The 25,917-nt window shown below is 49.7% G+C and overlaps 13 protein-coding genes across 13 annotated transcripts; 6 read left to right on the top strand and 7 right to left on the bottom strand.

The window, feature by feature from the left end:
* Positions 1–583: 583 nt before the first annotated feature.
* N7496_000618 (uncharacterized protein) lies at positions 584–2,549 on the top strand (the record flags this gene model as incomplete). The annotated part of the gene is made up of 8 exons (XM_056693549.1): positions 584–886; positions 942–1,043; positions 1,089–1,169; positions 1,221–1,483; positions 1,540–1,607; positions 1,655–1,883; positions 1,934–2,158; positions 2,213–2,549. 8 exons carry the CDS (start codon positions 584–586, stop codon positions 2,547–2,549), a joined length of 1,608 nt encoding a protein of 535 aa, XP_056560278.1.
* A 382-nt stretch (positions 2,550–2,931) lies between these two features.
* Positions 2,932–4,221, top strand: N7496_000617 (M20 family metallopeptidase; the record flags this gene model as incomplete). The annotated part of the gene is made up of 1 exon (XM_056693548.1): positions 2,932–4,221. The coding sequence occupies one exon, from the start codon at positions 2,932–2,934 to the stop codon at positions 4,219–4,221; it is 1,290 nt and encodes a 429-aa protein (XP_056560277.1).
* A 290-nt stretch (positions 4,222–4,511) lies between these two features.
* On the bottom strand, positions 4,512–6,878 carry N7496_000616 (uncharacterized protein; the record flags this gene model as incomplete). The annotated part of the gene is made up of 9 exons (XM_056693547.1): positions 4,512–4,960; positions 5,013–5,076; positions 5,133–5,347; positions 5,409–5,718; positions 5,768–6,206; positions 6,253–6,551; positions 6,608–6,691; positions 6,751–6,770; positions 6,827–6,878. The coding sequence occupies 9 exons, from the start codon at positions 6,876–6,878 to the stop codon at positions 4,512–4,514; spliced, it is 1,932 nt and encodes a 643-aa protein (XP_056560276.1).
* A 699-nt stretch (positions 6,879–7,577) lies between these two features.
* cym1 (pitrilysin family metalloprotease cym1) lies at positions 7,578–10,786 on the bottom strand (the record flags this gene model as incomplete). Its single annotated transcript, XM_056693546.1, has 2 exons — positions 7,578–10,344; positions 10,407–10,786. 2 exons carry the CDS (start codon positions 10,784–10,786, stop codon positions 7,578–7,580), a joined length of 3,147 nt encoding a protein of 1,048 aa, XP_056560275.1.
* Positions 10,787–11,495: 709 nt separating this feature from the next.
* On the top strand, positions 11,496–13,104 carry N7496_000614 (taxilin; the record flags this gene model as incomplete). The annotated part of the gene is made up of 5 exons (XM_056693545.1): positions 11,496–11,634; positions 11,749–12,023; positions 12,085–12,233; positions 12,306–12,549; positions 12,607–13,104. 5 exons carry the CDS (start codon positions 11,496–11,498, stop codon positions 13,102–13,104), a joined length of 1,305 nt encoding a protein of 434 aa, XP_056560274.1.
* Positions 13,105–13,536: 432 nt separating this feature from the next.
* Positions 13,537–14,583, bottom strand: N7496_000613 (NAD(P)H-dependent flavin oxidoreductase; the record flags this gene model as incomplete). Its single annotated transcript, XM_056693544.1, has 1 exon — positions 13,537–14,583. The coding sequence occupies one exon, from the start codon at positions 14,581–14,583 to the stop codon at positions 13,537–13,539; it is 1,047 nt and encodes a 348-aa protein (XP_056560273.1).
* Positions 14,584–15,488: 905 nt separating this feature from the next.
* On the top strand, positions 15,489–17,402 carry N7496_000612 (DNA-directed DNA polymerase delta subunit POL31; the record flags this gene model as incomplete). Its single annotated transcript, XM_056693543.1, has 5 exons — positions 15,489–15,529; positions 15,633–15,816; positions 15,894–16,025; positions 16,079–17,051; positions 17,107–17,402. 5 exons carry the CDS (start codon positions 15,489–15,491, stop codon positions 17,400–17,402), a joined length of 1,626 nt encoding a protein of 541 aa, XP_056560272.1.
* Positions 17,403–17,727: 325 nt separating this feature from the next.
* On the top strand, positions 17,728–18,649 carry N7496_000611 (uncharacterized protein; the record flags this gene model as incomplete). Its single annotated transcript, XM_056693542.1, has 3 exons — positions 17,728–17,749; positions 17,859–17,938; positions 18,011–18,649. The coding sequence occupies 3 exons, from the start codon at positions 17,728–17,730 to the stop codon at positions 18,647–18,649; spliced, it is 741 nt and encodes a 246-aa protein (XP_056560271.1).
* A 194-nt stretch (positions 18,650–18,843) lies between these two features.
* Positions 18,844–19,649, bottom strand: N7496_000610 (AA9 family lytic polysaccharide monooxygenase; the record flags this gene model as incomplete). The annotated part of the gene is made up of 2 exons (XM_056693541.1): positions 18,844–19,492; positions 19,549–19,649. The coding sequence occupies 2 exons, from the start codon at positions 19,647–19,649 to the stop codon at positions 18,844–18,846; spliced, it is 750 nt and encodes a 249-aa protein (XP_056560270.1).
* Positions 19,650–20,966: 1,317 nt separating this feature from the next.
* N7496_000609 (uncharacterized protein) lies at positions 20,967–22,175 on the bottom strand (the record flags this gene model as incomplete). Its single annotated transcript, XM_056693540.1, has 1 exon — positions 20,967–22,175. The coding sequence occupies one exon, from the start codon at positions 22,173–22,175 to the stop codon at positions 20,967–20,969; it is 1,209 nt and encodes a 402-aa protein (XP_056560269.1).
* Positions 22,176–23,827: 1,652 nt separating this feature from the next.
* On the bottom strand, positions 23,828–24,313 carry N7496_000608 (60S ribosomal protein eL38; the record flags this gene model as incomplete). Its single annotated transcript, XM_056693539.1, has 3 exons — positions 23,828–23,874; positions 24,023–24,151; positions 24,250–24,313. 3 exons carry the CDS (start codon positions 24,311–24,313, stop codon positions 23,828–23,830), a joined length of 240 nt encoding a protein of 79 aa, XP_056560268.1.
* A 79-nt stretch (positions 24,314–24,392) lies between these two features.
* N7496_000607 (uncharacterized protein) lies at positions 24,393–24,903 on the bottom strand (the record flags this gene model as incomplete). Its single annotated transcript, XM_056693538.1, has 2 exons — positions 24,393–24,771; positions 24,836–24,903. 2 exons carry the CDS (start codon positions 24,901–24,903, stop codon positions 24,393–24,395), a joined length of 447 nt encoding a protein of 148 aa, XP_056560267.1.
* A 485-nt stretch (positions 24,904–25,388) lies between these two features.
* On the top strand, positions 25,389–25,916 carry N7496_000606 (Ish1 domain-containing protein; the record flags this gene model as incomplete). Its single annotated transcript, XM_056693537.1, has 5 exons — positions 25,389–25,424; positions 25,475–25,487; positions 25,549–25,632; positions 25,686–25,732; positions 25,809–25,916. 5 exons carry the CDS (start codon positions 25,389–25,391, stop codon positions 25,914–25,916), a joined length of 288 nt encoding a protein of 95 aa, XP_056560266.1.
* Position 25,917: the final 1 nt, after the last annotated feature.

Below are 25,917 nucleotides of genomic sequence, written 5' to 3'. Positions count from 1 at the left end.
GGTGAAGCCTTGGGGGTCCGTCTGGTTAATTGAGGCTATCATGCTTGTATGGTTACAGGCAGTGGTGATAGTGGGGGTTTCCAAGAGTCCTGCTAGCCTTGCAAGGCTAGATTGTGTGACATTTCTTGTTTTCTGCGCTGAATCAGGTATTATTGATAATTTGTAGGGAATACATATCGAACCACATGTCGGATACTTCCATTTCCATTTCAGGCTCGGTGCAGCCATGGCATGGCACTTTCAATGCATACTGTCCCATCTAGTCCAGAATCATTATCTTTGCCCCGCAAAGAAACCCTCCGGCTATCATTGATATCGTGGAGGTTATCTCGGCATATTTGTTAGCTTGACACTGAGGGGTAGATACGCTATGCCTTAGTGCAAGCACGCCACGTCGAGGAATGCTCCGTCTATCTCACGCCATTTAAGGCCGTGATTTCAAGGCTGTCGCATTGAAACTTGATTATTTCCAGGAAACTGTGCCAGTCACATGAGGAATTGAAAATTTCTATATAATCCCACTTTCAGTCGAGTGCAAGACTTGTTGCTCTTCTCTGTCGGGCTTGAAAATACCTTGATCAACATGGCTGAAAAGATAGATGATAAGCTCCCTACAGCGACGTCCTCACCTGACATCTCTGGTGGTGAATCTGGATTTGAATCAACACTTCCTCAGCATGGAAAAGTGCATTATGTCGACCGTGATCAAAATGGTATTCTCCCGACATATGGGGCCGAACACATTCCAGGGTACGATGCCGATCTTATGGGTGCGAGAGCTACTTTAAGTAGCACTGAGGAGAAGAAGCTTCTTGGACGAATTGACTGGCATCTCATACCACTTTTGGCTATCATGTATATGCTCAAGAGTGTTGATTTTACCAATGTAGGCTCGTGCCTTGACCGGAACTTGACTATTGAAGCTAACATTGGTGGACCAGGTTTCCTATGCCAGGACCATGGATAAAGGCACACCCCATAACATTCTGACAGAGCTGAAAATGACATCGAATCAGTATAATCTCGTGACGACTATGTATTATGTACGTCTACCTCTTTGAGAAGTAAGCTGGTGCTGATTATTCCAGATCCCATATATTGTCGCCGAAGCGCCATCCAATCTTCTTTTGAAAGGTGTGCGACCGTCAGTATGGCAGGCCCGAATCATGGTGAGTGAACTGACCGAACAATATTAAAACGAGCCATTAATCGCACTGCAGGTTTCTTGGGGCATCGTCTTGTGCTGTCACGCCGCTGTAACAAATCGACAAGGTTTATATGCTGTTCGATTCTTCCTCGGTCTTTTTGAAGCTGGCCTTTGGCCGGGTATGCTAGTGCATATATGCTACTGGTATAGACCGGATGAGATCGCGCCACGAATTGTGCTTGTTACTCTCCTGGGAAACTTCAGCTCCGTTATTAGTGGACTTCTCGCTTTTGCGTTTAACGGGGTTGTCACGGGTGGATTATCGGGTTGGAAGTGGTGAGTATAGTTCACTGCAGACCATAGAGAGCGAATATGCTAATACTTTTGTACAGGCTGATATTAACGGAAGGCATTTTCACTGTTTTGCTTGGGATTTTTACATATTTCTTCTTGCCTGACTGTAAGTCGATCAACCGCCGATCATGATTCATACTAATGTCATTCAAGTCCCATCTACTGCCTCGTGGCTTTCTGATAGAGAAAAGGCATTCATTCAAGCACGTCTTCCGAGCAACTCTCCACGAGCAGCAGAAGCAAACTTCAACTTACCGGAGCTGATTACAACTTTGAAAAATAAGAGGATTTGGCTGTTCCTTCTGTGTTGGGCCTTTTTCACCATTGGCACTACTGGTCTTACCTTTTACCAGCCGACAGTCATTGCCAACCTCGGGTTTACGTGAGTGAATGATCCTCTATATCCCGTTGTCTCGTTCTAATGATTCCAAGTTCAATCGGCCAAGCACAACTTCTCAACATTCCCTCGGCTGCATTCGCAGTGATTTTGACGCTCGCCTTCGGAGTATTTGCAGACACCGGACGCATCCCTCAACCAGCCATTCCACTCTTTTTCATGATCGTCATCGAGGCCTGCTATGGTGTTCTGTATGCATTCCCCAGCAATAGCGGTGTCTACGCTGCCACAATCATAGCCGGTGGCTTTTCAACTGCATGGTAAGTACATCGAATATGCATCTCTCAACATAACAGAAGGACTAATTCAAATAGGTACACCATGATGTGGCCATGGCGAGTCCAAACTACCGAGGGCGCAACTGGCTCAGCATTTGCAATTGCCTTCGCCAATAGTTACGGTCAAATTGGAGGAGCAGTTGGGTCTCAACTGTTCAATTCTCGCTACGCACCGCATTACACTACTTCCTTCGGAATTGCAATGGGATTTATTGGCATGGCTATAGTAATGAACATTATTACTTGGGGCTTTACTTGGAGGGTTGATGTTGATACTAGGAAACTGAAGAGAATCAGGATGGCAGCGGCTAAGCAGAACCAAGCTGTTCTAGATGATGTTGATATTCATGCTGGAGAGAAGAAAAGGCAGTGACGTGTGGGGGAAAGGATGGAGGTAGTGAAGGATATGCGGGTGATTGGAATAGAACTTATGAAAGGCTCGGGTATATTAGAGAAGATGATGCGAATATAGCGTACTCTTTCGTATTTCCTCTTCAATTATTAATACCCTTCGTAAAACCTACTGGTTTGTCAATATCTTAGAATTTCGCATAGAACTCCGATGCACGCCATTGCGGGGAGCGATGTCCTTATCGGATCGACCTTCAGCTTCCCCTCATCATTCCCCCTTGCAGTATTTGCTTCTTTCTAGACAATCCTGTCAGTTCCGTCAAATTTAATATCTCTCTTTACTCAAAGCTGTCTCAGTTGCATCTGAAACCCAGCTTTCCGTAAGGTTACAATAAGCTCACAATATGAAGACAAATTACCTCTGGGGCGTCACTGCCCTGGCAAAAGTGGTACTCACCTCCAACCTCCAACAGCCATTAGGCGGGAACCTCCAACCTGGAACAGCGCATCTGTCCGAGCTTGACAGTATCGTCGCTTCATCACCTCTTCTGTCCTTTCATAGGGATATTGTGGAGATCCCATCTGTCACGGGCGATGAGAAAAACGTCGGAGAATTCGTCTTAGACTTTCTATCGTCACACAACTGGACAGTAGAAAAGCAAACCGTCATTCCCGAATCCGGTGAAGATAAAGAACGATTCAATATATATGCTTACATCGGCAATAATCGATACCCGGACGTGCTACTGACCAGCCATATCGACACCGTTCCACCTTTCATTCCTTATTCTCTTCGTCCGCCAGCGGCAGGAGGATCGTCATTCAGTCGAAAGGACCTGGTCATTGCAGGCCGTGGCACTGTAGATGCCAAAGCAAGTGTATCAGCAATAGTTTTTGCTGCTATCGAGACTCTTCGAGACAACCCTGATGCCTCAATCGCGCTATTATTCGACGTCGGCGAGGAACGATTCGGTACGGGAATGAAGCATTTCTCAAACTCAGATCTAAACACGAATCCACCTACATTCCATACAATCATCTTCGGAGAGCCTACCGAGCTCAGCCTCGTTGCCGGTCACAAAGGCTCGTTGGGATTGAAGGTGATCGCCAAAGGCAAAGCAGCCCACTCAGGATACCCCTGGCTGGGGAAAAGTGCGATCTCAGCTATCCTCCCTGTCTTGTCCCGTCTCGATAATCTTGAAAATATCCTCCCCGAGGATGGTGGACTTCTTCGAAGTGAGAAGCTGGGCAAGTCGACTTTGAATATCGGTCAGATTTATGGCGGTGTCGCTGGGAATGTCGTTCCAGCGTACGCTGAAGCATCAGTCTCGGTTCGCCTTGCAGAGGGAACACCGGAGGACACAAGAGAGATTCTCCAGCGAGCGGTCGATGAAGTAACTGGAGGAGATGGCAGTGTATTCTTAGCCTTTGGCGAACCGAAAGCCGGGGGTGCGCCGCCTCAATATTTCGATGCGGACGTGGAGGGATTTGAGGTTATTACTGTGAATTATGGGACAGATGCTGCGTCTCTGCATATCCATGATGAAGGGACTCGAAAAGTGCGCAGGTATCTCTATGGGCCTGGAACTATTCATGTCGCACACGGTGACGATGAAGCTATCACGGTAGGAGATCTGGAGGAAGCTGTAGACGGTTACAAAAGATTGATCTCGGCTGCGCTACGACGTTCGTGAGAGCTTCAAGCCAGTACTTTTCTAGTCCATGGTTATATTCGATACCGTCGACCGATATTTCAGACGCCATTTACGGCACAAATTCCTGAGTGGAGCTTCACAATTGCCTATGAGGATCACATTCTTGGAGACTTGGAAGTGCAATGACGACAATGCGCACGTCTGCAAGCCTTACCAAAAGTTGAGGACGGGCTGACAACTCATATGCTTGATGGCATCTGCAAGTTTGCTACGGGACGTGGCCTTTTCTGGATATATAGACGATGATTATGATCGCGGGTATATTGAAATTAAATCAATCTATTTCCATGATTCGCAACTTCATTTCCAAATATCCTGTTCAACGTAGATGGCAATGCGCCCTGCAATTGCTCTGAGCCACTCCACTGGTTATTCGCCGAGAATTGCTGTGCATTGTGAGCCAAAAGACCAGAGTCGTATGGCAAGCTGGCCTGGACATCCGGAACTGCGGAATTTGCAGATTTCTGTGTTGGCGGGAAAGGCGTCGGATCTTGGAACAGCCAAGGTGGATTAGCTAGGGACATGATTTCTTGATCGAAAATCGTCCATGAGTCGTCGACCATTGGGCCAGGAAATGCTAATGCTGAGCTTGTATCTGGGGGTGTATGCATTGCTTGCATACTTGATTCGAGGCGTTGGGATAGAACGGTGTGAATGCTGGCTGCTGATTGGTGACTTCGTTCTAGACTGCGAAGGTGTGCTTGGATAAGATGGAGGTCTGTGTGAGTGTTAGATGGAGCGAAGTTCTCGGGGTTGTAGTTTATGCGAACCGTCTTGATGTGTCATGCCATCTTCGACACCACGAAGGAGTAGCATGGCAGCCCATGTTATCATCTGCGTAGGACAGGAGTTAGAGAAAGTGAAATAACAACTGGCTGGGCCAAACTCACGATCAAGTCCCAATTGGACCAAATGCTAGCATCATCCTGCCGTAGTCTGAGCACTGCCCTTGCTGAGACAAGCAGCTCATGCCTCTCGACAGGAGTAATCTTTGCGGAGCTCAAATCGAATCCTCGAGCAGGGTGGTATATTGATAGCACAAACAGCTTGTGCAAATGATATTGTAACAGGATCAGGATCCCTTGTCGATCTGACGGACTGGGCTCTAGATGAACAATTCTCATTAGATAGGTTTCAACTAACAATCACCAAACCTGATAACTCACGGGAAGTTCCATTATATCGCACAAGCCAGTCATCCAGCTTGCGTGCCCAAAGTCGAATAACATCAGAATCATGTTCCGAGAATGAAGACTGGGGACCAGGGATATTGGCGGAGATGTCGGCATTTATTGTGCACCAGACAGTCGGCAAGCCTTTGCCTACGAAATGGCTCAACCCGTAGTGCATCATATCAGCGAGACCTTGGAAGGCGTTCCCATGATGGGTGTCCAACCGCTGGATACCTGATGTGGGAGGCTGGCGAGGTAGTAGGGGATGTGTCATATGCATAGACGCATGCTCAATATCAATGACCTGATAAATTGTTAGCAGGACGATTTTACGTGAACGGTATTAGCCTGACCTGGAGACCACAGAACAATCCCCGCCAATCGGAAATCGAAGGATCCATTTCCGAGGGACAATGATCTAGCCAGAGTCGATATGCGATTGCAATCCATGAGCCAGTTGCGTCGATATATGCTTCGGAGCTCAGACTCGCCATGATCAAGCCTAGGATATTATGAAAAACTTTATCCTTCTTGCTTTTTACAGGATCCATCGGCTCTTCGTCACTATACGAATCAGGTTGATCAATGGGGCCCCGCTTTAAGCACGGCGTCACCAGCTCGGTGATTGCACTGCAGGTGGCTGCAAAATAGCCTGATTCCATAGCTGCCAGTTCGGGTTGCTGGTGGTGAAGCGCGGAGATATAAAGGACAGAGCCAAGAAGCAATGGTGTAGGTGAAGCAAATACATCTCGGTCTTTCAAAAAGTGAAGAAGTGGCAGATTATTTAGAAATCTTTACCAGTGTCAGTGGTGTTCGATGCTAGTAGCGTATAACTTACGAGCTCCAAAGGCGTTTCACAATTGGCCTAGACCAGATGTTTTCATCGGGCGCCGGACGAGTTATAGACCTTAGGTGAGCTACTGATTTCCAGACATCCTGCAAGGGCACTGAATCTGGTTCCTCATCCAGGTCCAAACTCTCGGCTACCGAGACACTCGGCGGTGCATCCTGGCTGATTCCTAGTGCGGCCTCAATTCGATCTAGCCGGTCAAGAACAGACTGCTGGTCATATGTCGATGACCGAGACGCGAGAAGTTCAGTTTGAGCTTCTTCAACCAATTCATGCAACGCGGATGCCTTATCGGGTGTTAGTCAACTTGGCAAATCGGAAGCAATTTCGGCTTGGCACATACATTAGCCCGGGGTTTGAAGATACAGGGTGTCTGATTGTGTCGGCAACGACGACATGGAGGAGGCCCTGAGACCTCACATTTCATCTAAGGGTCGTCGGTCAATCGGCGATTTGATTTCTTGAAATATCCCTATTGATAGATACCTTGAGTCTCCGGCAGTTGACTACAAATAATTCCGTTAGACCTGCGCTAGCATTGAGAGTTCTCAGTAACACTTACCACATGCCTTGGTCGGCTTGGGTCCCAAAACCACGCTGCCCCGCTTCATCATGATGCCCTGAGATGGTTACATCGTATGAAGAAGCAGCCCCGACTTGGCGCCTCTCCACGGTTTCTTATCGACGCCCACGTGAGTCGGGGCTTAAAGGAACCCGCTTATCCGGGGAAGACGCTAACCTGATTGGGCACAACAACTTGGGCAAGTTAAATATTATTAATCTTTCTTTCATATGAATAATAAGGTGAGATTTATTGAGTTGGCCTAAATGTATCAATCTAAAATTTCTATATGTTCTCGCGTTTTTAGTCCGCCCTGCGTAGGCTGAAAGAGTATCCAGGGCGGTTCCGATAAACGGAGATGAGAAGCGTACCTCAAGGGTTCACATTCCCACTGTTCTTGCGCATGCATCCACCACCTAAAGTGATAGAATGCCACATCTTTCAATCAATGGGGATGACTGGTTGAAGACGCGAGGAAAGCTCTGGTGCTTGAAAGCACGTATAGATCTTGATAGCGCGGTGTGAAGAGGTATGGGACAGGAAGGAGGAAGGAAAAGAGATGGTGACCGGGGATTCATGCAGGTCATATAGTATACATGTATGTACAAGAAGATGCAAAAGAGTTGGGACAATGCAAGGGTGAGTAAAAATACAGGGGATAATGAGCAGGGTATATAATGAATCACTTCCCTCGGTAGATGCCATTCAGCACCGAATCAATACATCGTATCGACAAAGCAGCGAAGGCCTTCTAAGCAGCGGGAGCATCATCTTGCTGACCCATGGAAAGCTTGCGGACCTCCCATTCAGAGTCAGCCCAGTCCTTCTTCTCACCGAGGACGCAGGTTGTCTTGCGGGAGCCGTTCACCAGGAAGCGATCAGCAACTTCGTTCACATCCTTGGCAGTGACATCCAAGACTTGCTCTCTCCAGCGCTGATCCATCTCGTGGGTGACACCGCTCATGAAGTAGCGAGCACCCTCGTCGTCAACACTGACTGGAGCATCCAGGCCTTGGAAGATGCCAAGCTTGGCCTCCTCGATCTCACGCTCGGACCAAGCGCGATCCCTAGCGAAGATACCGCTGTTCTGGAAGACCTTCAACGAGTTCGTAGGATTGGGATCCCGGTAACTCATGAAGGTGAAGATGCCCTTGAGGGGACCGTTGCTAGCACCCGCTCCGTAAGCACCACCCTTCTCCCGAATTTCGGGGTGGAGGTAGTTGTGAGTGAGCATCTGCGATAGTACGGTAAGGGGTGCACTAGCCGGGTCGGTGAATGGCACAGTCTGAGTAGCCTGACCAGAGTAGTAGACCTTGTAGGGGAGATCATAGAAAGCCTTGTCAACAGACTTGAATGATGGCGCGGTTGATGCGCGCGGCGAAGAGACCTGTGGCAATCCAGACAGCCACTTCTGCAGGACTGCATCATTTCGGGAGGCACTCTCTGACTCGCAGACCATACGAACACGGAGGCCAGACGACCGCGAGATTGCAAATGACTGGATCAGCCGGAGCTTATCAATCAACTCCTGAAGACGATCAGGAGAGGTCTCCGCATCACGGAGAAGGTTTGCGGTAGCTTGCAACTGCTCCAGACCGGATTGTTGCTCCTGGATCCATAAGCTGCGGGATAGATTGGCCGCGGCGGCATTCACAGCGAAACGGTGACCGGTCGAGGCAACGGAATCCAAAGCTCCGTTAGTGGTCAAGCGCAGGAGTTCTTGAATCATAGCAGGGGCGGCGGGGCTTGAGAAATCAGTCTCCGTGACCAGAGTAGAGAGCATGTCCAACATCTCGGGGATGTTGTTATCGAGGGCAAAGCCAGAGAACTGCATTCCCTCCTTGAACTGGTCGACCTGAGTCGGAGAAGAAACGAGGAAGGACGAAGTGGAGATGCCCCCAGTCTTTAGCTTGATGAGATCCTCCCACTGTTCCATTGAGCGGGTTGCAGTACCCAAGCGCATAACACAGTCATTGAAAAGCGGCATCAACAGTCGCAGTTCATCAGGAAGATCCTGGAAAGCGTTGACGGCCTGGAAATAGGTCAAACCATTGGTGGGAGCCTCACGCCAGACGACTTCCGTATCGTCAATCTTCGACTCGCGGACGGGCTTACGCTCCTTCTCGCGGGAGATGTCCTTGACTCGCAGGGTGGGAAGGCAGCTCAAATCGGCGTTGTGAGCATCCTCTTGAACCTTCAACAGCTGAAGCTCTGCGGTGGTGAGATTAGCCACAGCGTTTTCAACTGAGCCATGCTCCTCAATGAGCTGAGCAAGCTTCTTGTCCTTGCGCACAACCTCCTTCTGATCAAGCTCCTTATTGAAGGTCGGAGATCCAACCATCGTGAACGTCATACAACGATCATTGAGAAGGTACTTCTCCACCAGAGACTCCAGATAACCGGGCTTCTCATACCTCCTCTTGAACTCCTCGATAACGTCATTCCAAGCCAGCTCCTTCATCGGGTTGGCGCCGTTGAACCAGGACGAAATGGTCTTCTCCATAACTCCAATGCCAAAGTTCGCTGTCTTGTGACGGAGAGAAAGCTCCAACTGGTGGAGGAAGCCACGGACCTTCTCTTCGCTGAATCCAGCCTGGACGGACTCCCGGAAAGCCTTCTGGATCACGTCTTTCACAGTGGGAGCCTCCGCTTCACTGACACCAGTGACACCGATGGAAAAGATCGGGACCTTGCCAGAGGAATCCAAGCCGGTGTTGGGGGTGAAGGAGGAGCCCAAGCCGCTTTCAATCAGAGCCCGATACATGGGCGAGCCATATCCATCGAGGAAGAGGGAGGAAATGATTCCGACGGAGAAGGTCTCAACGGTATCCGTTGAATCTCCCATGTACCAAGATGTGGATGTCTTGTGTTGCTTATCCTCGCTCGAAAAGGTGTCGATAGGTCCAGGTACTGTGATATTCAGGCCTTGGCTCAGATCAAGAGGCTGCTTCACTTCGGTGTCAGCTTCTCCTTTGTTGAAACCATCCAAGACAGCTCCAATCTGTTCCAAGTGACGGGTAAGAGGCATATCTCCATAGGTCAAAATCTTGGAGTTGCTTGGGTGGTAGTTGCGCTTCGAGAACTCCGTCAACTGCTGGTGGGTGAGGTCGGTGATATACTCTGGGTCACCGCCTGAGTTGTTGAGAGCCGGGATAATGCTCTCCTTGAAGCGAATGTAGTAGAGGTAGTTGGAATCCGAAATCTGGCCCTTCATCTCATTGTAAACAACACCCTTGAACACAATGTCTTCCAATTGGGCCTTCTTCTCCGGCTGTCCCTCTGCAGGGAGGAAAGCACGCGGGTCCTCGGGGCCCAACCGCCAGCCCTCCTGTCGGAAATCGTCTGCCTTGAGAAGGGGGTGAAGAGTCGCATCAAGGTATACCGATAGAAGGTTTTGGAAGTCTTGGGAGTTGGTAGTCGCGAAAGGGTATGTGGTGTGGTCAGAGGAGGTGAAGGCATTCATGAAGTTTGAGAGAGAACGAGGAAGCATCTTGAAGAAGGGATCGCGAATAGGGTACCTATAAGGTGAATGATCGAGGTTAGGTAGAGGTCAAGCCATAGGTTCTAGGGCTGAACGTACTTCTCACTTCCACAAAGGGTGGTGTGCTCCAGAATATGCGGTACACCCGTCGCATCAGGAGGATTGGTCTTGAAACCAATACCAAACACATTGTTCTTGTCATCCCGAGCCACATGAAGGTAGTCCGCATCGGTTTTGTCATGGGTGAGCCGCACTGCAGTCAGGTGGAGCTCCGGAACATGCTTCTTCTCCCGAACGGTAAATCCATGAAGCTTCTCACCGACGGCAGGGAAGCTTTCAAGGTCAGTGACTGTGGATGCCAGCCTCATTGCCCCAAATGGCCGTGGAACCACCGGGTTGAGCCTAGAGAAACGGCCAGGAACCGGTTGTCGCAAAGACGGGACCCGGGCTCTGCCCAGGCCCATAGTTGAGCGTAGCATAGTAAGGTGGTAGTTTCAGCGCACTCAGTAAGTGTTCATCGCAGTCGAAATCAAAAAAAAATATGCACAAGTATTTCCAAAATGCAATGTGCCTTTGCTGTTGAAAAGGTCGAACAAGCCAGAAGTTTGAAGATTGCAAATGCCGTAACAAGATGGATAGGTCGGACCGAGATCACCGGGGCTTATGTCATCCAATTGGCAATTCAATGTCGCCCTCGTGACTGCTACTACAACGTACACCAACAGAAAGGAACTTGCAAATTAGTAGGACTCTCCTACAATCGAATCCAACTACCCCTTGCACTACTAGCAGCGATATTTGTCCGTCCATTTTAAAGGTAAAGAAGTCCGTGGCTGGCCAGTCTGTTCGGTGCGGCTGGTTCGATGACTAAGGACCCCCTCGTCGAGTTCTGCGAGGACCGTTAGAAGGAACCATAAGTTGCAACTCCCCTCAAGTAGCGCTACGAGCCTCACACAGTTGACCCAGAGGTGATCTCTCGACCGAGCCCGCCTTTACCTCTGGGGTCACGCCTCGTTTGCCTTGCCCGCAATCCGATTGAACGCACCCCTCCCTCGTTCTAAACGTGTATCCCAATTGCGGCACTGCACAATTTTTCGGCTTCTTAACTGTCCACACGACCACCGCAAACCCATTTGAAGATCAAGTTAGACGTGCGAGACGTGTGGTATTCTCGGAGAATCGCCCACCATGTCCACCACCTCGATTGCGAAGAAGAACAAGGGGAAGAAAGTTGCCGATCCCAATGAGACGTCCAAGTTACTCGCAGCCAAGATCTCTCAACTGGAGCAAGATGCGGCTGGGGAAAAGGACCAGGAACAAGAGATTGGTGCGTGAACATTCTATACATACGTGGCTTTGTTGTTATGTCTGCTTCGGCACACCGCGGGTCCGCACCTACTCTAGGAAGGCAGGATGTAGCTAACTTATATCCACTATACAGAGCGCGAAGTGAAGAAGGCGACCCGTGACCTAAACCAACTCCTTAACAACATCGAATCCCCCATGACCCGTCTGGAAACCGTCCACAAAAAGTATACCGAGCTATTAGCAGACATGAAAAAGCTGGATCGGGATTATTCCAAGAGCAAAAAGCGCGCAGATCAATTGCAGAAGGATCAGGAAAAGGGAAAATCAGAGTTGAACAAAACCGTGACCATGAAGGACAAGCTGGAGAAACTCTGTCGCGAGTTGACTAAGGAAAACAAAAAAGTGAAGGTAAGGTGATGTTGACGTCCGCACCACCACCATCAACGTTTTGTCACCTGACACCACGCAGGACGAAAACAAGAAGCTTGACGACACGGAAAAGAAAGCTCGCCTGATTGTGAACGAACGACTTGACTCCCTCCTCTACGACATTCAAGACGTCATGGCTGCCAAGGGAAACCCTCGCAATGAGAAAGTGGATATTGATCTGGATGAAGCGTACGGCCCCGCGATTTAGATTATTCCCCGCGTCCCCACGTTTGCACGCTTGCTGATTTTTTTTTTCTCTAGCCTTCGTGCGAAGCTGAAGACCATCAGCGAGCAATTTGATACCCGCGAACTCCATTACAAATCCCTCCTCCGCAGTAAGGACGCCGAGATCCAGAGTCTTACTGCCAAGTATGAGGAGCAACGCCGAACCGCCGATAACGAGACTGCTCGGGGTCGTGCTCTGAGCGCCCAGGTCTCAACCTTCTCTCACACCGAAGCCGAGCTCCGCAGTCAGCTGAACATTTATGTTGAGAAGTTTAAGCAGGTACGGGACCCCCCGCTAAACTCTCTTCCCTCACGGTCCATGACTGACACCGCACAGGTTGAAGACACTCTGAACAACAGCAATGAACTCTTCTTGACCTTCCGCAAGGAGATGGAGGAGATGTCCAAGAAGACAAAACGACTCGAGAAGGAAAACCACACCCTCAATCGAAAGCACGAACAGACCAATCGCAACATCCTTGAGATGGCCGAGGAGCGTACTCGCAACCAAGAGGAACTTGAGAGATGGCGCCGCAAGTGCCAGCACCTTGAAGCCTTGTGCCGACGCATGCAGGCCCAAGGCCGCGGTGAAGGCTTGGCTGAGGGTGACGACCACCTGGATCACGATGATGAGGGCACTGAGAGCGAGTACGACGATGACTACGAAGATGAGGACGACTTGAGCGATGAAGGAGACCTCGACGGACATGATCATGATCGTGATATCCCCCGAGCCGGCGGCCCTACCGAGCGACCCGTCTTCGGGCCACCCCCACCACCCAATCTTCTGGAGGCCCGGGCTACCAAGAACGCCGTTCTCAACGGGTGCCACTAATCGAAGCTCGTGCTTTCGAAGATATCACGCTACCAAGTTCATGCATTTATCTGGGTCTTTTTTCTTGCGGTGATACAGAATCCCGCCTCTGTCGAATTCTCCTTTGCAGTTCAGATGTCCGATGAAACCCTCTGCATATGCAGAGCCACATTGATTACCCGGTGTTTGGAGAGGGGTTGATGCAATCGCAGGGTCTCCACAGCGATCATCAGTGAAGGGCCTCACTGTTGTTGCTTGGGATCGCCTACGGTGACAGCTATTGCTCTTCATCGGGGACTCGGGCATTTTCTTCTTTATTGCAGCAATCATCATCACCTCGGGTGCATTTAGATTCTTCCGCTGTTTCTGTACAAGTACATGCCATATTAACATTCAAAGGATATCCCTCTGTATCAATCTCTTCTACTAGTAGTAAAGATGTCCCCTTCCTATCTATAGTTTACTCGACTGGCCATTCCCTGTGATAAAAGCATTGCCCGTCCTCAAGACATCCACAGCCTGCTGCACCATCTCCCTCACAATGACACCAGCCGGCTTAATCTCCGTCACACTAGCTGAGACATCACCCATCAGGAAAGGCATGTCGATATCCTTCTCATTCTCCAAATCATGCATCATAGGCACGACACCCTTGGCAGTCAACGCCGCAATATCCGCAGGTCGACTCTCCCACTCCTTCACATAGTCATTCGGCAACATGCGCAATGGCCGCCCAGAAACAACCAGCGTCCGACGAGTCTCGCCATACTGAGCACCCACAACAGCCTCCTTATGCAAACGACTCGCACCACTCTCCTCGGACGCGACAAACCGCGTTCCAACCCAAACACCAGCCGCGCCCAGCATCAAAGACGCAGCCAGACTGCGACCATCATTGATACCACCAGCAGCCACAACAAGCGCCGGCTGTCCGGTCAACGGACTGCGATACTTGCGCGCCACGTCCACGACGGCGGGGACAAGGACGGAGAAGGGGATATCACCAGTGTGACCACCACCCTCACCACCCTGCGCACAAACAATATCCACACCCCGCTGGAACGCCTTCTCCGCATGCTTCGGCGCCCCAACCATATTCATCACCAGAATGCCCGCCTCATGCAGACGCTTGACAGTCTTCTCGGGCGGGACACCCACGGCGGAAACGAACAGCTTCGCGCCATGCGCGATCGTCACCTCGATCAGCTCGTCTAGCTGGCCGTGCGTGTAATCGTGGTTTGTGGCTCGCGCGCTCCCGCCAACTTGGGGGAGGGCCAGGTCCACGCCGAAGGGCAGGTTTGGGTCCCTGAGGAGGGACTTGAGCTCCGTGAGCATTTCGGAGAGCTGTTGCGGCGTGTAGCCGAGTCCGCCTACGGTGCCGAGGCCGCCGGCGTTGGAGACGGCTGCTGCGAGGGGGGCGCCGGAGGCGCGGGCCATGCCGGCGAGGAGGACGGGGTGTTGGATTTTAAGGAGGCTGCATAGGGGTGTTTGGAGAGACATTGTGGTCGTGTGGAAGGTCGTTTCCGTTTGGGGGGATGGGTGTAGGTGTATATGTAGGAATGTGGGTGACAGAAGAGTGGTCGTTGGTGTCTGAAGGAAGGGAGTATATTTCTGTTGAATTTGTTTCAGACAGTCTGCGTTACTGTAGCTTAGTCTGGGGTATCTATACTCCTGAGATTGTCGAACAATGCGGGGAAGCTGTTGGTAAGTCCGGCGGACCGAGGCATCCTCTCGACTGTAGTCTGGAGTTGTGATTCGTGAATGGCCTTATTGGACGCCTTTGATCGAGCGCATATTTTTGTGCATAAAATAGATCGGCTATATGCTATTCGTTATCAGCCTATCAGATCTGCTTAGCTTTAGGTGCGTGCAATCTGTCCATTTTCGTCCTACAGCTTGAGCACATGCATTGCTCGCTTAGCCGAAGCGAAGTCGAACGAGTTGTAGCGCAGTCAGCTATTTTCTAGATGTACCGAAAGGGTATCCTTTGAAAATTCCTAAATTCCTACATTTATCTGCAAAACAAATCTGTGAATCTTCTATGGGCTCTGTAAGTAGAGGATAGAGGAGCTCCATAGTTTTACTTCTTACGGCCGCCATCTATTTGATCGCCGACGCGTCTTCAATCAAGTCCAGGACAATCATGACGGAGCTATACAAGTAATCAAGAATAAAGAATATATCTTAAATCATTTTCGTTGGCTTCTTCATAATGCACTAGATAGTAAGTCGAAGATTGAGAATACTAGGGACCTGCAGTTGGTGGCGGTAAGGCGCCTGTCCCGAAGGGGGAATGTAATTAGACGCGCCAAATCGCGTGGGGCTCGCGTCAAAGTGCTTCTGTCCGCAACACCAACCAAACCCTTCCAACCAACTCCAGTAATCTCCGCTGCAACAGCTTCAAGATGGCCACAGCAGAGGATTATGGCTTCTTGCGGCCTCCCAGGTATGCTGTTTCCCCGTTTCCTTCGCTGCCATCCTCCAATCTGTTCAACTACCCGTTGCGAGAGCTCCGCGCGCTGACCATTGACCGTACTCGACTCGCATAGCAATGACGAATATGAGCCCGTATACCGCAAACCCTCTTCCTACAATCCTCTCCAGACTTTTACGTTACCTATGGGTAGTGTCCGACACTATCAACAGCAGTATGGTGACATGTACTTTTTGCGTCTCGCGAAGCTAAAGCCCGCGGTCGAAAAAGTTGCGATGGATGCATGGGGTGGACTTACGGTAAGGATATCATGCCGGAGGTGAGGAATTTTGAATCGTTAAGACTTGGAATCTGACAACGCTGGGGCTACGATTAGATCGCCGGAGAATCTGCACGACGCGTGGACCGAGTACTCGACGTGCGACAGGGCGAGCTCTGTTGGATGGCTGGCACAGTATACATGGACATGCCATTGAAGCCTAATATTTTGGAAGACCTGACAAAAGAGGTGCGTATTGCCGCATGGCTGCTAGTTTGAGAACCCTCTGACTCTAGTGCTAGAATTTCACATCCGCTCCTCCTCCCCGCCGTACCTATGCCGACCCGTCCGACCCGTCCGCGACTCAGATCATGATGGAGGATGAATCTGGCCGTATTCGCTTGACGGGCAATCTCCTATTATCTACGCAGCTGGCCACGGGTGTCATCATTGCTGCGCTGGGAACGGAGACCGTGAACGGAGAGTTTGAGGTCATCGATATCAAGGTTCCTGATCTGGCTCCGCAACCCGAACGATGGGCGCGAGGTGAAGCCGCAGCAGCGGATGCGAAGCAGGGTGGTAAAGAAGTATCAAAGGGCTCGGGGAAGATTGCCTTTGTGAGCGGGCTTGGCATTACGGGTACATCGAGCGATACACTCGCCTTGGAGCTTCTTACGGATTATCTTCTCGGTTACACTGGCGTTGATGGGAGTGAGGACGCATCGAGAATCACACGACTTATCATTGCGGGCAACTCACTGGGGGCCAGTGTGACCGCAGATGCTGCGTCAGCGGGTTCTGACAATGCAGCCAAGAAGAAGCTGGCACCCAAGAAATATGGCTACGATGCCTCTGCATACAACTCATCGCCCATCACTCAACTCGATAACTTCCTAGCAGAGATCCTGCCTAGTATCCCAGTCACCATGATGGCCGGTGAAAAGGACCCTGCCAACGTGTCTCTTCCCCAACAGGGGATTCATCGTGCAATGTTCCCGCAATCTCGGGCGTACTGCGCTCCTCCGCCATCTGATGATAAGAAGGAGGAAGTGGGATGGTTTGACAGCGTGTCGAATCCTTGGGAGGGTGATGTAGAAGGATGGCGACTCTGGGGATGCAGTGGCCAGAATGTGGATGACGTCCTGCGGTACTTGGACTTCCCAGCCGACGATATTGACCCTACTGTTCCACGAGATGATTCCGAGGCTCGACTACGGATCATGGAGGCCATGCTTCGATGGCGATGCGGTGTCCCCACGGCGCCGGACACACTCTGTATGTTTCTAGATTCTTTCTTCCATTGACGACCAACTACTGACAGCATATATAGGGTCATACCCGTTCCAAACAGTCGACCCATTCGTTCTAGAAACCTCACCTCACATCTTTTTCACGGGTAATCAGCCTTCCTTCAAGACCGCCGTGATCGAGGCCGATGTCCCCTTCCGACTGGATGGAGATACCGAAATGACCGATGCCGCTGGCGAAACATCCACGGGTCGTGTACGATTACTATCCATCCCCAAGTTCAAAGAGACTGGGGAGTTGGTCTTGGTGGATACCGAGAGCCTGGAGGTTGAAGTGATCAGATTCGGCACTTTTGCGGGCCAGGAGGAGAAAAAGTAAATCAATAGACATAGCATTTAGGAGGTTATTTGGGTAATGACATGATATCATATCTGAAATATTCTAATTCAACGGGATCGGGGCTTCAATATTGGTTTTCTTATGTTCGATATGGCATCTATGAGATTCGCCGGCGGCTCCCCAATTCGCCAATGTTGAAGCCCCACAATTGCAAGAATCGGCTCAAGGTGGATTTTTGTCTCGACAACTTCTCCACCAAGCGTCGATTTAACGTAGAAACTGGGAGGAATACCGTTAATCCCGACCTCGAAGATTCAATCCTTTCTCAGGGCTCGCATTACTCCATCCAAGGAGTGCCGTGACCATGTTGCTCAACGCTGAAATCGGTGTGCACTGTTCATCCCACTATTCCCTATATACTCCAACCCAATACTCCACATAAGATTCCCAGAGGAAGGTAACTAACAACATGCCTCCTTCGCCGAAATGAAACAGCCCTCTCAACTTCCAAAGTTCTCTTGGTCCCGTACTCGACATGGCACGTTCCCCGCTATCATGAGTGGATGCAGGACGAGGTAGGCAATGCCCAGTCACATTCAACCCGACATATCACGAGTTTACGTGAATATCTCTAACAATTTCACCAGGAAATCCAAGAAGCAACTGCCTCAGAACCACTATCCATCGAAGAGGAATATGCCATGCAGCGCAGCTGGCGACAAGACGCTGATAAGCTAACATTCATCGTCTGCCGGCCACTCACCTCATCCGAAGCAAAATCCATTGCACTATCTACTGAGAGTGACTCTTCCCAAAACATGGTTGGAGACATAAACCTCTTCCTCCGCATCGACGATGGCGACGAAGGAGACGCACCGCCCGAAATAGTCGGGGAAATCGAGCTTATGATCGCCGAAAAGGCGAACCAGGGGCAAGGCTTTGGGAAAACGTCTCTGCTTGCCTTCTTGCGGTATATTGTCGAGAGACAAGCCGCTATCATTGAAGAATTTGTCAATGCTGATGTCCAGCCGGAGACGGTGGATAAGTTGAGGGGTGCGCGGGCGAGTCTGGGGTTCGCGTGTTTGAGTGTTAAGATTGGACAGGCGAATTTGAGGAGTTTGGCGCTGTTTGAGAGCCTTGGGTTTAAGAAGGTTTCTGTCGAGCCAAATTTTTTTGGAGAGTTTGAGTTGAGAAGGGTGGAGCTGGGGATTGGGGCTATTGATGAGGCGCTTGCTGGGGCTGGTGTGAATGATTATCTGGAGATACCTTATACGCGCAAGGAATAGACTAGAGGGAGAAGATACTGTCCAATACAATGCATTGCTTTGGTGAGAAATCCGGTTTCTTTGTCAAAAGCACCTACCAAACACGAGACGAGAATTCGCTCTTCCAAGGGAAATAGAAGACATGAAAGACAATGCACACGCGAATACTATCCAGAATCAAGCCCGCTCATCCGTGATAGTCTTCAGCCAGACATTTAAGCACTGTACAGCGCCGGTCCGGGGATAGTATAGCTACTCAGCGCAGTATAAATGTTAACCAGAATACCCGGGTCAGTATCAGTATACAAAGCCTCTCCAAGAGTACCCTCCGGCACGGCACTACCACCCCCAGTAACCTCCAAGTTCAAGCATTGAGGATAATTCTGCGCCCCATCCTGGTTCCCAGCAGAGTGCAGAGCAATAATCTCATGACGCATCACATAGCTCCCCGACGCAATGCTACTAGGGATAGTAACCGTCCAGCGGTTCCCAGCAGCAATGAGCTGATCAGTAGCCCAGCTACCGGGGGGAGTAGTATCATCGATCAAACCGAGTTCATCGATCTTGAAGAACTCCAGCGTGGTCTTGTCGACTGTGCTGCAATCACCGTTGCATGAGGCGAGGTATGTGATGACCGGGCCGTGGTGGGAGTCTGGCCAGGTTGTCCATTGGATTTCAATATCCGAGCCTGCGGTTACGGGTGCTGAGAGGGCGGCGTTGGTGCCGTTGCGGTGGCAGATGATGTTTGGGTCTTGGTATTCGGTGCCGTCTTCGAAGCCGAGATCGGTGGCGGTTGTGGCCCAGCCAACGCTCTCTGGGGGGTCGCTCATGTATGGGTAAGAGTTGACGATGTAGCCGGTATAGCTGGAGTATAGGTTAGGGTTTGCGGGGAAGCCTTTGAATGATCTGTGTAGACATACTTTTGGCCGTCGGCTAGGATACTAGAGACGAAGCCATGACCTGCGACCAGAGAGGCAGAGGCCAGGAAGGTAGAAAGGGTAGCAATCTTTGACAAAACCATAATGATCTGCTCTTCTGTGAGAAGCCTTTTTGGAGTCTCTTTAGATTGAGAATCTGACTTGACAGAGAAAGGTTCTACGGAGATATTCAAGCGCACTTTATATGCCTGCACAGATGTTCAGAACATCTGCCGATCTCCACCTCATCTCCTGGATATTTGAAAACCCTCCGTTCTGATACTGGAATAGTCTCAAAGACATTAGCCGGAGCCATGACATGTCTCGTCAGGAAATGGGCCCTCGTTTCACCCATTCTGCAGCCAGCGGGACTTGGCCCACCAAAAGACAGCCACTTCTGCAGCACGTCCCTGCGGCTGATCCCGACATAATGGAAGAATCGAGAGACTTGCAAAAGGCTAAAGTGTATGAGGGCTGGCGAAATGCGGAGAAAGGGCGCTAAACGATAGATGCCGTCTGTGGTGGTAGTGGCTGTTGATGAAAATCCGGGGCTACGGGCCGATGGTATAAAATTGTTGCTGGAGAGTTGGTGTCAGCTGGACTGATTAGATTATGGCCAAGAGAGATGCGACGTGCCAAGCAATGCGGAGTTGTAGTATAACTATGTCGTCCGTGGCCTGAAGAGCAATGATCAACGGAGTTATGTTAGTGCGGCAGTTGATTCGAGGACTTTATACGTCTAATATCCAGCATCATCCTAGGATGTACCAGAGTCTAATGGGATTTTAATGGCGCGTCCTATGATTTTCTACTGACAGAAAAACATGGATAATAGATATAGTTAATCTTGCTTACAGATGACCTGACGATTGAAGTGGCAGGCTCTCGGCATTTGGAATGAGACAATAGTTGTTTCAAACATGTATTCTAGTTTCAATGGCAACGCTAGATTCTGCAGATTATGATGCCTACGGTGTGTCACCGAGGCATCTTCACGTAATAATTTTCGAAGAAAGTCTGTGATGGATTATCTACGGAAGCAAGTGTAAAACAGAGAAGTGCTGGTCTTATTTGATCTAATTCAAAAGGGGAAACAAAAAGAAAACAGAGCTTAGGCGTACCATTAAAGCTCCTCTGACCAAGGGTAGATCCATCGTGCCAGGTCCTCAAACTGAAGTAAGCCAGCACCAAGCCTTGCCTCTTTATGATGCTTGATAGTGAGTTCCGACTCAGCTACCGATTGTTGATTAGAACCAGCAAAAGAGGGGTCGTTCGCGGCAGACATGGCCAAAACAGACTTACACTTCTGAATTGCGATAGATTCACTCATCAGTCGCCAGAATTCGTAGTCCAGATCTTCCGCAGCCTGTTGCACTTCATTTTCCTCCGTCTGCAAGGAAACAACCATATGATGCAACAACTCAGCGGCGCAGAGTGAGCTGATATATGTACCGGGTTCGCTGGGAGAGAAGCTCTTCAACCATACATGTGCTGTCTCCCGAGTTTTGCTGCATTGCCAATGTAAGTTCGGTCACTTTACCGTATTCCTGTGACACTCGCGCAAGGCCATTCTTCTTGAACCATTTCACCACGTCGAGTCGGCCTTCGGATACTGCGAGGCCCAGCGGTGTGTGTCCATCCTCGTTGATCTCGAAGGGGCTGATGCGTGAAGTCATCTTCGTGTAGTCCAGGAATTCCTCACCGTTCAGAGCGGCACCATGCCAGGAAGTTGAATGAGTTTCTGGTTCGCGGGTGTCTGTAACAGAGACTCCCAGTGCCTGTAGGCGCTGTGCCTGATTCGGGGTTATATACGCGCACAGCCAAAGCAGGTCATCTGCAGTGAAAGCACCGGCGACAACACTAGGAAGTCTTAGGTTAGCGAGGCGGTCTCCAACCAGATCCAGGATTTGATCCAGATACTCTTTGTTTCCAAATTTGCCCAGAAGACCGAGGGGAGTGGGTCGAGGGAAGTTGATATTTGCGGAACCGAGAAGAAGAATTGGCAAAGTATGGGATGAACCGGGGTGATTGAGCATGTACTCCAAGATCTTAACAGATTTATGAATAATAGCGAGAGCAACAAAACTCCAGCCGGATTTAATGCAATTCCCAATGTCCACTTCGCAGTAGTTCAGAAGGTAAGCGAAACATGAAGGACAGTCCACTTGGAAGATACGGCCAAGGAAATCGTCAATATCGTTCCTGTGGAAGTCAGTCGCGTCTCCTGGGTACCAGGACTCACCATTGTCACCTTCGTTGTAAGGCAAAGTCTCGATTTCTCCCAGCTCGCGACGAAGGAAGTGCTGTGGTTTGCGACGGGCAGTGTATCCTTCAACATACTTGTTTGATCGGGGGTCAACCTGCGAGAGACTGAAAAGAGTGTGGAATTCCTCGTGCTGCAGAGTAAGATCTCCATTTCGGAAAAGGCATTCATCGAGCATGGTCCAGAAAATGTCAAGGGGCAAAACGCTCAACCTACCCACATGGTTTGTTTGGGCTGGAGATTGGCCATTCTTCGTGATCCAGGCGGATGGATTGTATGGGAATTGAACAGGCTTGTGATCCTCCATGGGACCGTATTTGAAGTCATATTCGCCGGGTGAATCGATATCCATGGGAGTGTGCTCCATTTTGGATGAAATTCCTGGCTGTTGCAGAAATAGTTTGTATATGACAATATATAGTAGATATAAGTTTGAGATGCTCGATAGGATGTTGGAGAGGCTTGCTTGAGGGAGGATTGCCCGAGTTTGTTGAGACTTGGATACTGAAGTATCAGGTCTGATTATATAGTTGAGCCTAGAGTCCTTAGACAAAAGGCTTGTTGAGGCCAGAATTTGAAAGTCATTGTTGTCGAACATAGCCTTGGTCAAGTCCTTTCACAGTCTTGAGCCTCATAAAGAACACAGTCTATCCGATTTTTTTCTACTATTAACACTTTCTATTTCGAATTCGAGACAATCCGACGCGGTTCACAATGGCATTCTCGGTGTCGAGAAGTAAATAGCAAAGGCTATAGCCCAATGTCAAAGAAAGTGAAACCACTGTGTCAAAGAAATCTCGACCACTCGATCGTCGAATAATAGGCCTAACCATCAAGACAATAACGTGGCTATGTTTGGCATCAAAGAAACTGAAAGGGCCCTTGAAGTGATCAGGGCCATTCATCGTGACGCAAAAATAGATCTAGACAATGGATGCAGCCGTAGCATAAATAGAACAATTGTGAGATAAAACTACATAAAGAGTCTTGTAGCACCTCTCGATCAGATTTAGCATCGTCACCACTACCTTACCACTTTCAAGTACCCCATTCTGGCTCTACTATACACCTACCAACACCAATATACTTCCAGACTACCTTCAAAATGGCACACCATCACTTCTCAAACTCCAATAAAACAAACACCACCACTCTAGGTACGTTTGAAACCCATCTCGCCATCCCCATCTACGCTCTCGCCTGGGTCATCATGTGGCTCGTCGGTCTTATACTCGAATACGTGATCTTTATATTCAACACCCTGTGTGAGGGACATTCGCTTCATCGAAAATATTTCGAACTTTCTTTGGCTATGCCCGTGTTTGCGTTGTTCTGCCTTGCCTTGTGGTTTTCGGTCAAGTGCATTGAATACTCATTCGTTTTTCTGTGTTCTCTGGCTAATGATGAGGGATCCGAGGAGGCTGTGATTCGTGATTACGAGGACCATGTCTTGAGGAGGAGACTAATGAGGGCTAGGAGGAATTACTGAATCCTCCCTGTTACCAATTCCATCTACAATTATACTTAGACCCATGCCCGGATTTTTAGATCGAGCAATTCAAGGAACCGTGATTATAGACGAATGAGATCCAGAGATCATAGAACCATGAAGAAGAATTTATGCTAGAATAATGAACAAGGGTGATTCTCGCAGAATGCCACAAGAAGCCCAACCCCAGTAAGGATATTTCAACTGTTTTTTTCATTGAAGTGTAAAGGGACTGAAAAGCTCCGACAAAAGCAATTCCTTCATTTTTCATCGAGTGTCCGGAAAATGCGAGTCGTCTGACCGGTGGAAAATATCACGGCCGTACAGACGCAAGGATAGGTCTGGCAAAAGAATAAAACAAAACCCCCTCCTCAGCACGGAAGCTCCGCGCCGTCGGAGCCATCCCCGTGTCGGCCCGCAGAGAGATCAAGCCCATGCCATGTGTCCCTCCAACAGTTGTTGTTGTAGCATTTCATCGACAACCAATCGCGCCGCACTCCGAGCCTGCATTCATTTCATTGTGACGACATTTACAGCTTCTTCTTGTCACCCTTGGCAACATCGACGACCTTCAGGGCTGTGGTGAGAGATTGAGGGTTAGCATGGGGTTCGAAATTGGTCCCAGTATGTTGCAAGGTAGTCCATGGTGCATCATAAATACACCAATCCTCCACATCAGATCACGGACAATAACCAAGCTGGTGTGGGGGTATAAGGTGACGTACAAGGAGGAAGAGACTGCTTCAGCTTCTCGGCCTTAGCGGAGTCGGTCAGGGCGAGGGTGTAGACGAAGCGCTCGCAGCGGACCTTGAACTTGGTCTGCTGGTTCTTGCGGTTGCGCTTGATCCGGGCGGCTAAAAATGAGGTTGAAAATGTCAGTTTTCCATGTCCCGAATTCTTCCCCGAGCTTTTTCTCGATCGTCCCTCCAGATCGGATTTCGACGGCACGTACAGGAGGCGTCCTTCCGGCGGCAGATCTCGATGAACTGCTTGATATCAGAGACTTCGCGAGGCATGGTGACGGTTTGATGCTGATGAGGTGCGATAAGAGAGAAAGGGTCGCTGTCCTTGCAGATGTTGTGTGGATCAATCGGATTAGGGTTTCTGCTCCGGAAAGCCCTGGGGGTCACGTGGGTTTGTGGCGGGTGCAAAGTGGCTGATGCTTCCGGGAGTTGCAGCACGTTCGAAAGGATCCTCGGGGATGGTCGCTGCTGTGAACGGAGTGAAGGTGTGGGTGATTGGGCTGACTTGTGGGCGAAGAGAGGGATTGTCCGATCTGGCTGGAGGATATGTTGGGAATCGCCGGGGATTCTGCAAACTTTCCAGGCGTGGATGAACGCATGGCGCCGGCGCTGGTATCATCTCTTGCTCGGCACTTTCCAGGTCCCGCTCTCGAATTCGTCCTCGCTCTTGAACTGGCTTGGATTTGTCGGTGATTTGGAATTGAATTCGGTGCTTTCTCCAGAATGTGATCCTAGACAGTTTGCATTTAATTAGCAGGCTTGTCTGGTCGCAATGTAATGGAGAGGAAGCCTTACACAGTCACTCCAGCCACGACAAGTGCAAGCAGGAACGTAAACGAGGCCAGAACAGTGATGGCCTCCATCTCGGAATATCAATGGACTTGAAGGAATGAGTTTGCAACGGGCTCGATTCGAGGGCTTTTCGAAATGCAAGGTATAAGAATAGGATAGGATGCGTCTGTAGGGACCGAATGATAGTGTTCATGGGGATGGGAGGAAGAGTACAGACTACAATTTTCCTTATGCAATACTATTGAAATCACCTAGTCTACACTCAACAAGAGACAATTGCTAGGAAGGTACTACCTGGCATATCGTATAGTTCGGGCTGGAAGGAAGCTGCCTGGTGTAGAGTGGCGTCGGTGGCGGTGCAGATGTCAATCGTCAAGCTGTCCAAAGTTACTTGGACAGATCGCATCTTAAATCTGGCTCTTGTCATTATCTTGCTGTTCTCATTATTTCTACTACCGAGGACTACCATAAAATATTCCTTTTGTCTTTGATATCCTACTTTATCATCTTCACCGCGCAACTTTCAAGGAGTGAGCTCGTTCCGTCATACCTCAAGATGCCGACTCCACTAGATCGGGCCCTCAAGTCCCAGGTACGCAGCCCCATATCCAAAGCTCTAAACAATCACTAAAAAATGTCTAGAATTTGTTCCTTGGTAAGCTTACAGGAAGCTCGGTGCAAATGACCCAACCATCAAACAGCTAACCAATATTCAGGCTTCGCAGGCATGGTGACTGCCGTGGCAGCCTGGTCAATCTGGGGAAGCGATGTGTTCCCTGCCGAGGCCGATCCCAAAGGCAGTAAGGATGCTCTTGATGATAACTCTTAGTGAAGCTGATGCTAACATTGGTAGATCCCGAATCCTGGACTGAAGATGAGATGAGAAGATGGCTGCGCGCAGTAAGTTGGCCTTCATTCTACTCTGATATGCTGCCGATATATACCTTCTTGTGACTATACTGATGAGCTTGCTCAGAGAGGCCTACTGCCTAGCGACAACGCAACACGAGAAGAATTGTTAGAAAGAGTCAAGGCAAATCTGCGTATACCGCGCAAGACGCAATCTTCAGCGTCGTCGTCTTGAT

The sequence above is a fragment of the Penicillium cataractarum genome (assembly GCF_028827025.1).
Source record: "Penicillium cataractarum strain IBT 29864 chromosome Unknown utg000001l, whole genome shotgun sequence".
NCBI lineage: Eukaryota > Fungi > Ascomycota > Eurotiomycetes > Eurotiales > Aspergillaceae > Penicillium > Penicillium cataractarum.
This window is presented reverse-complemented; position numbering and strand designations above follow the sequence as displayed.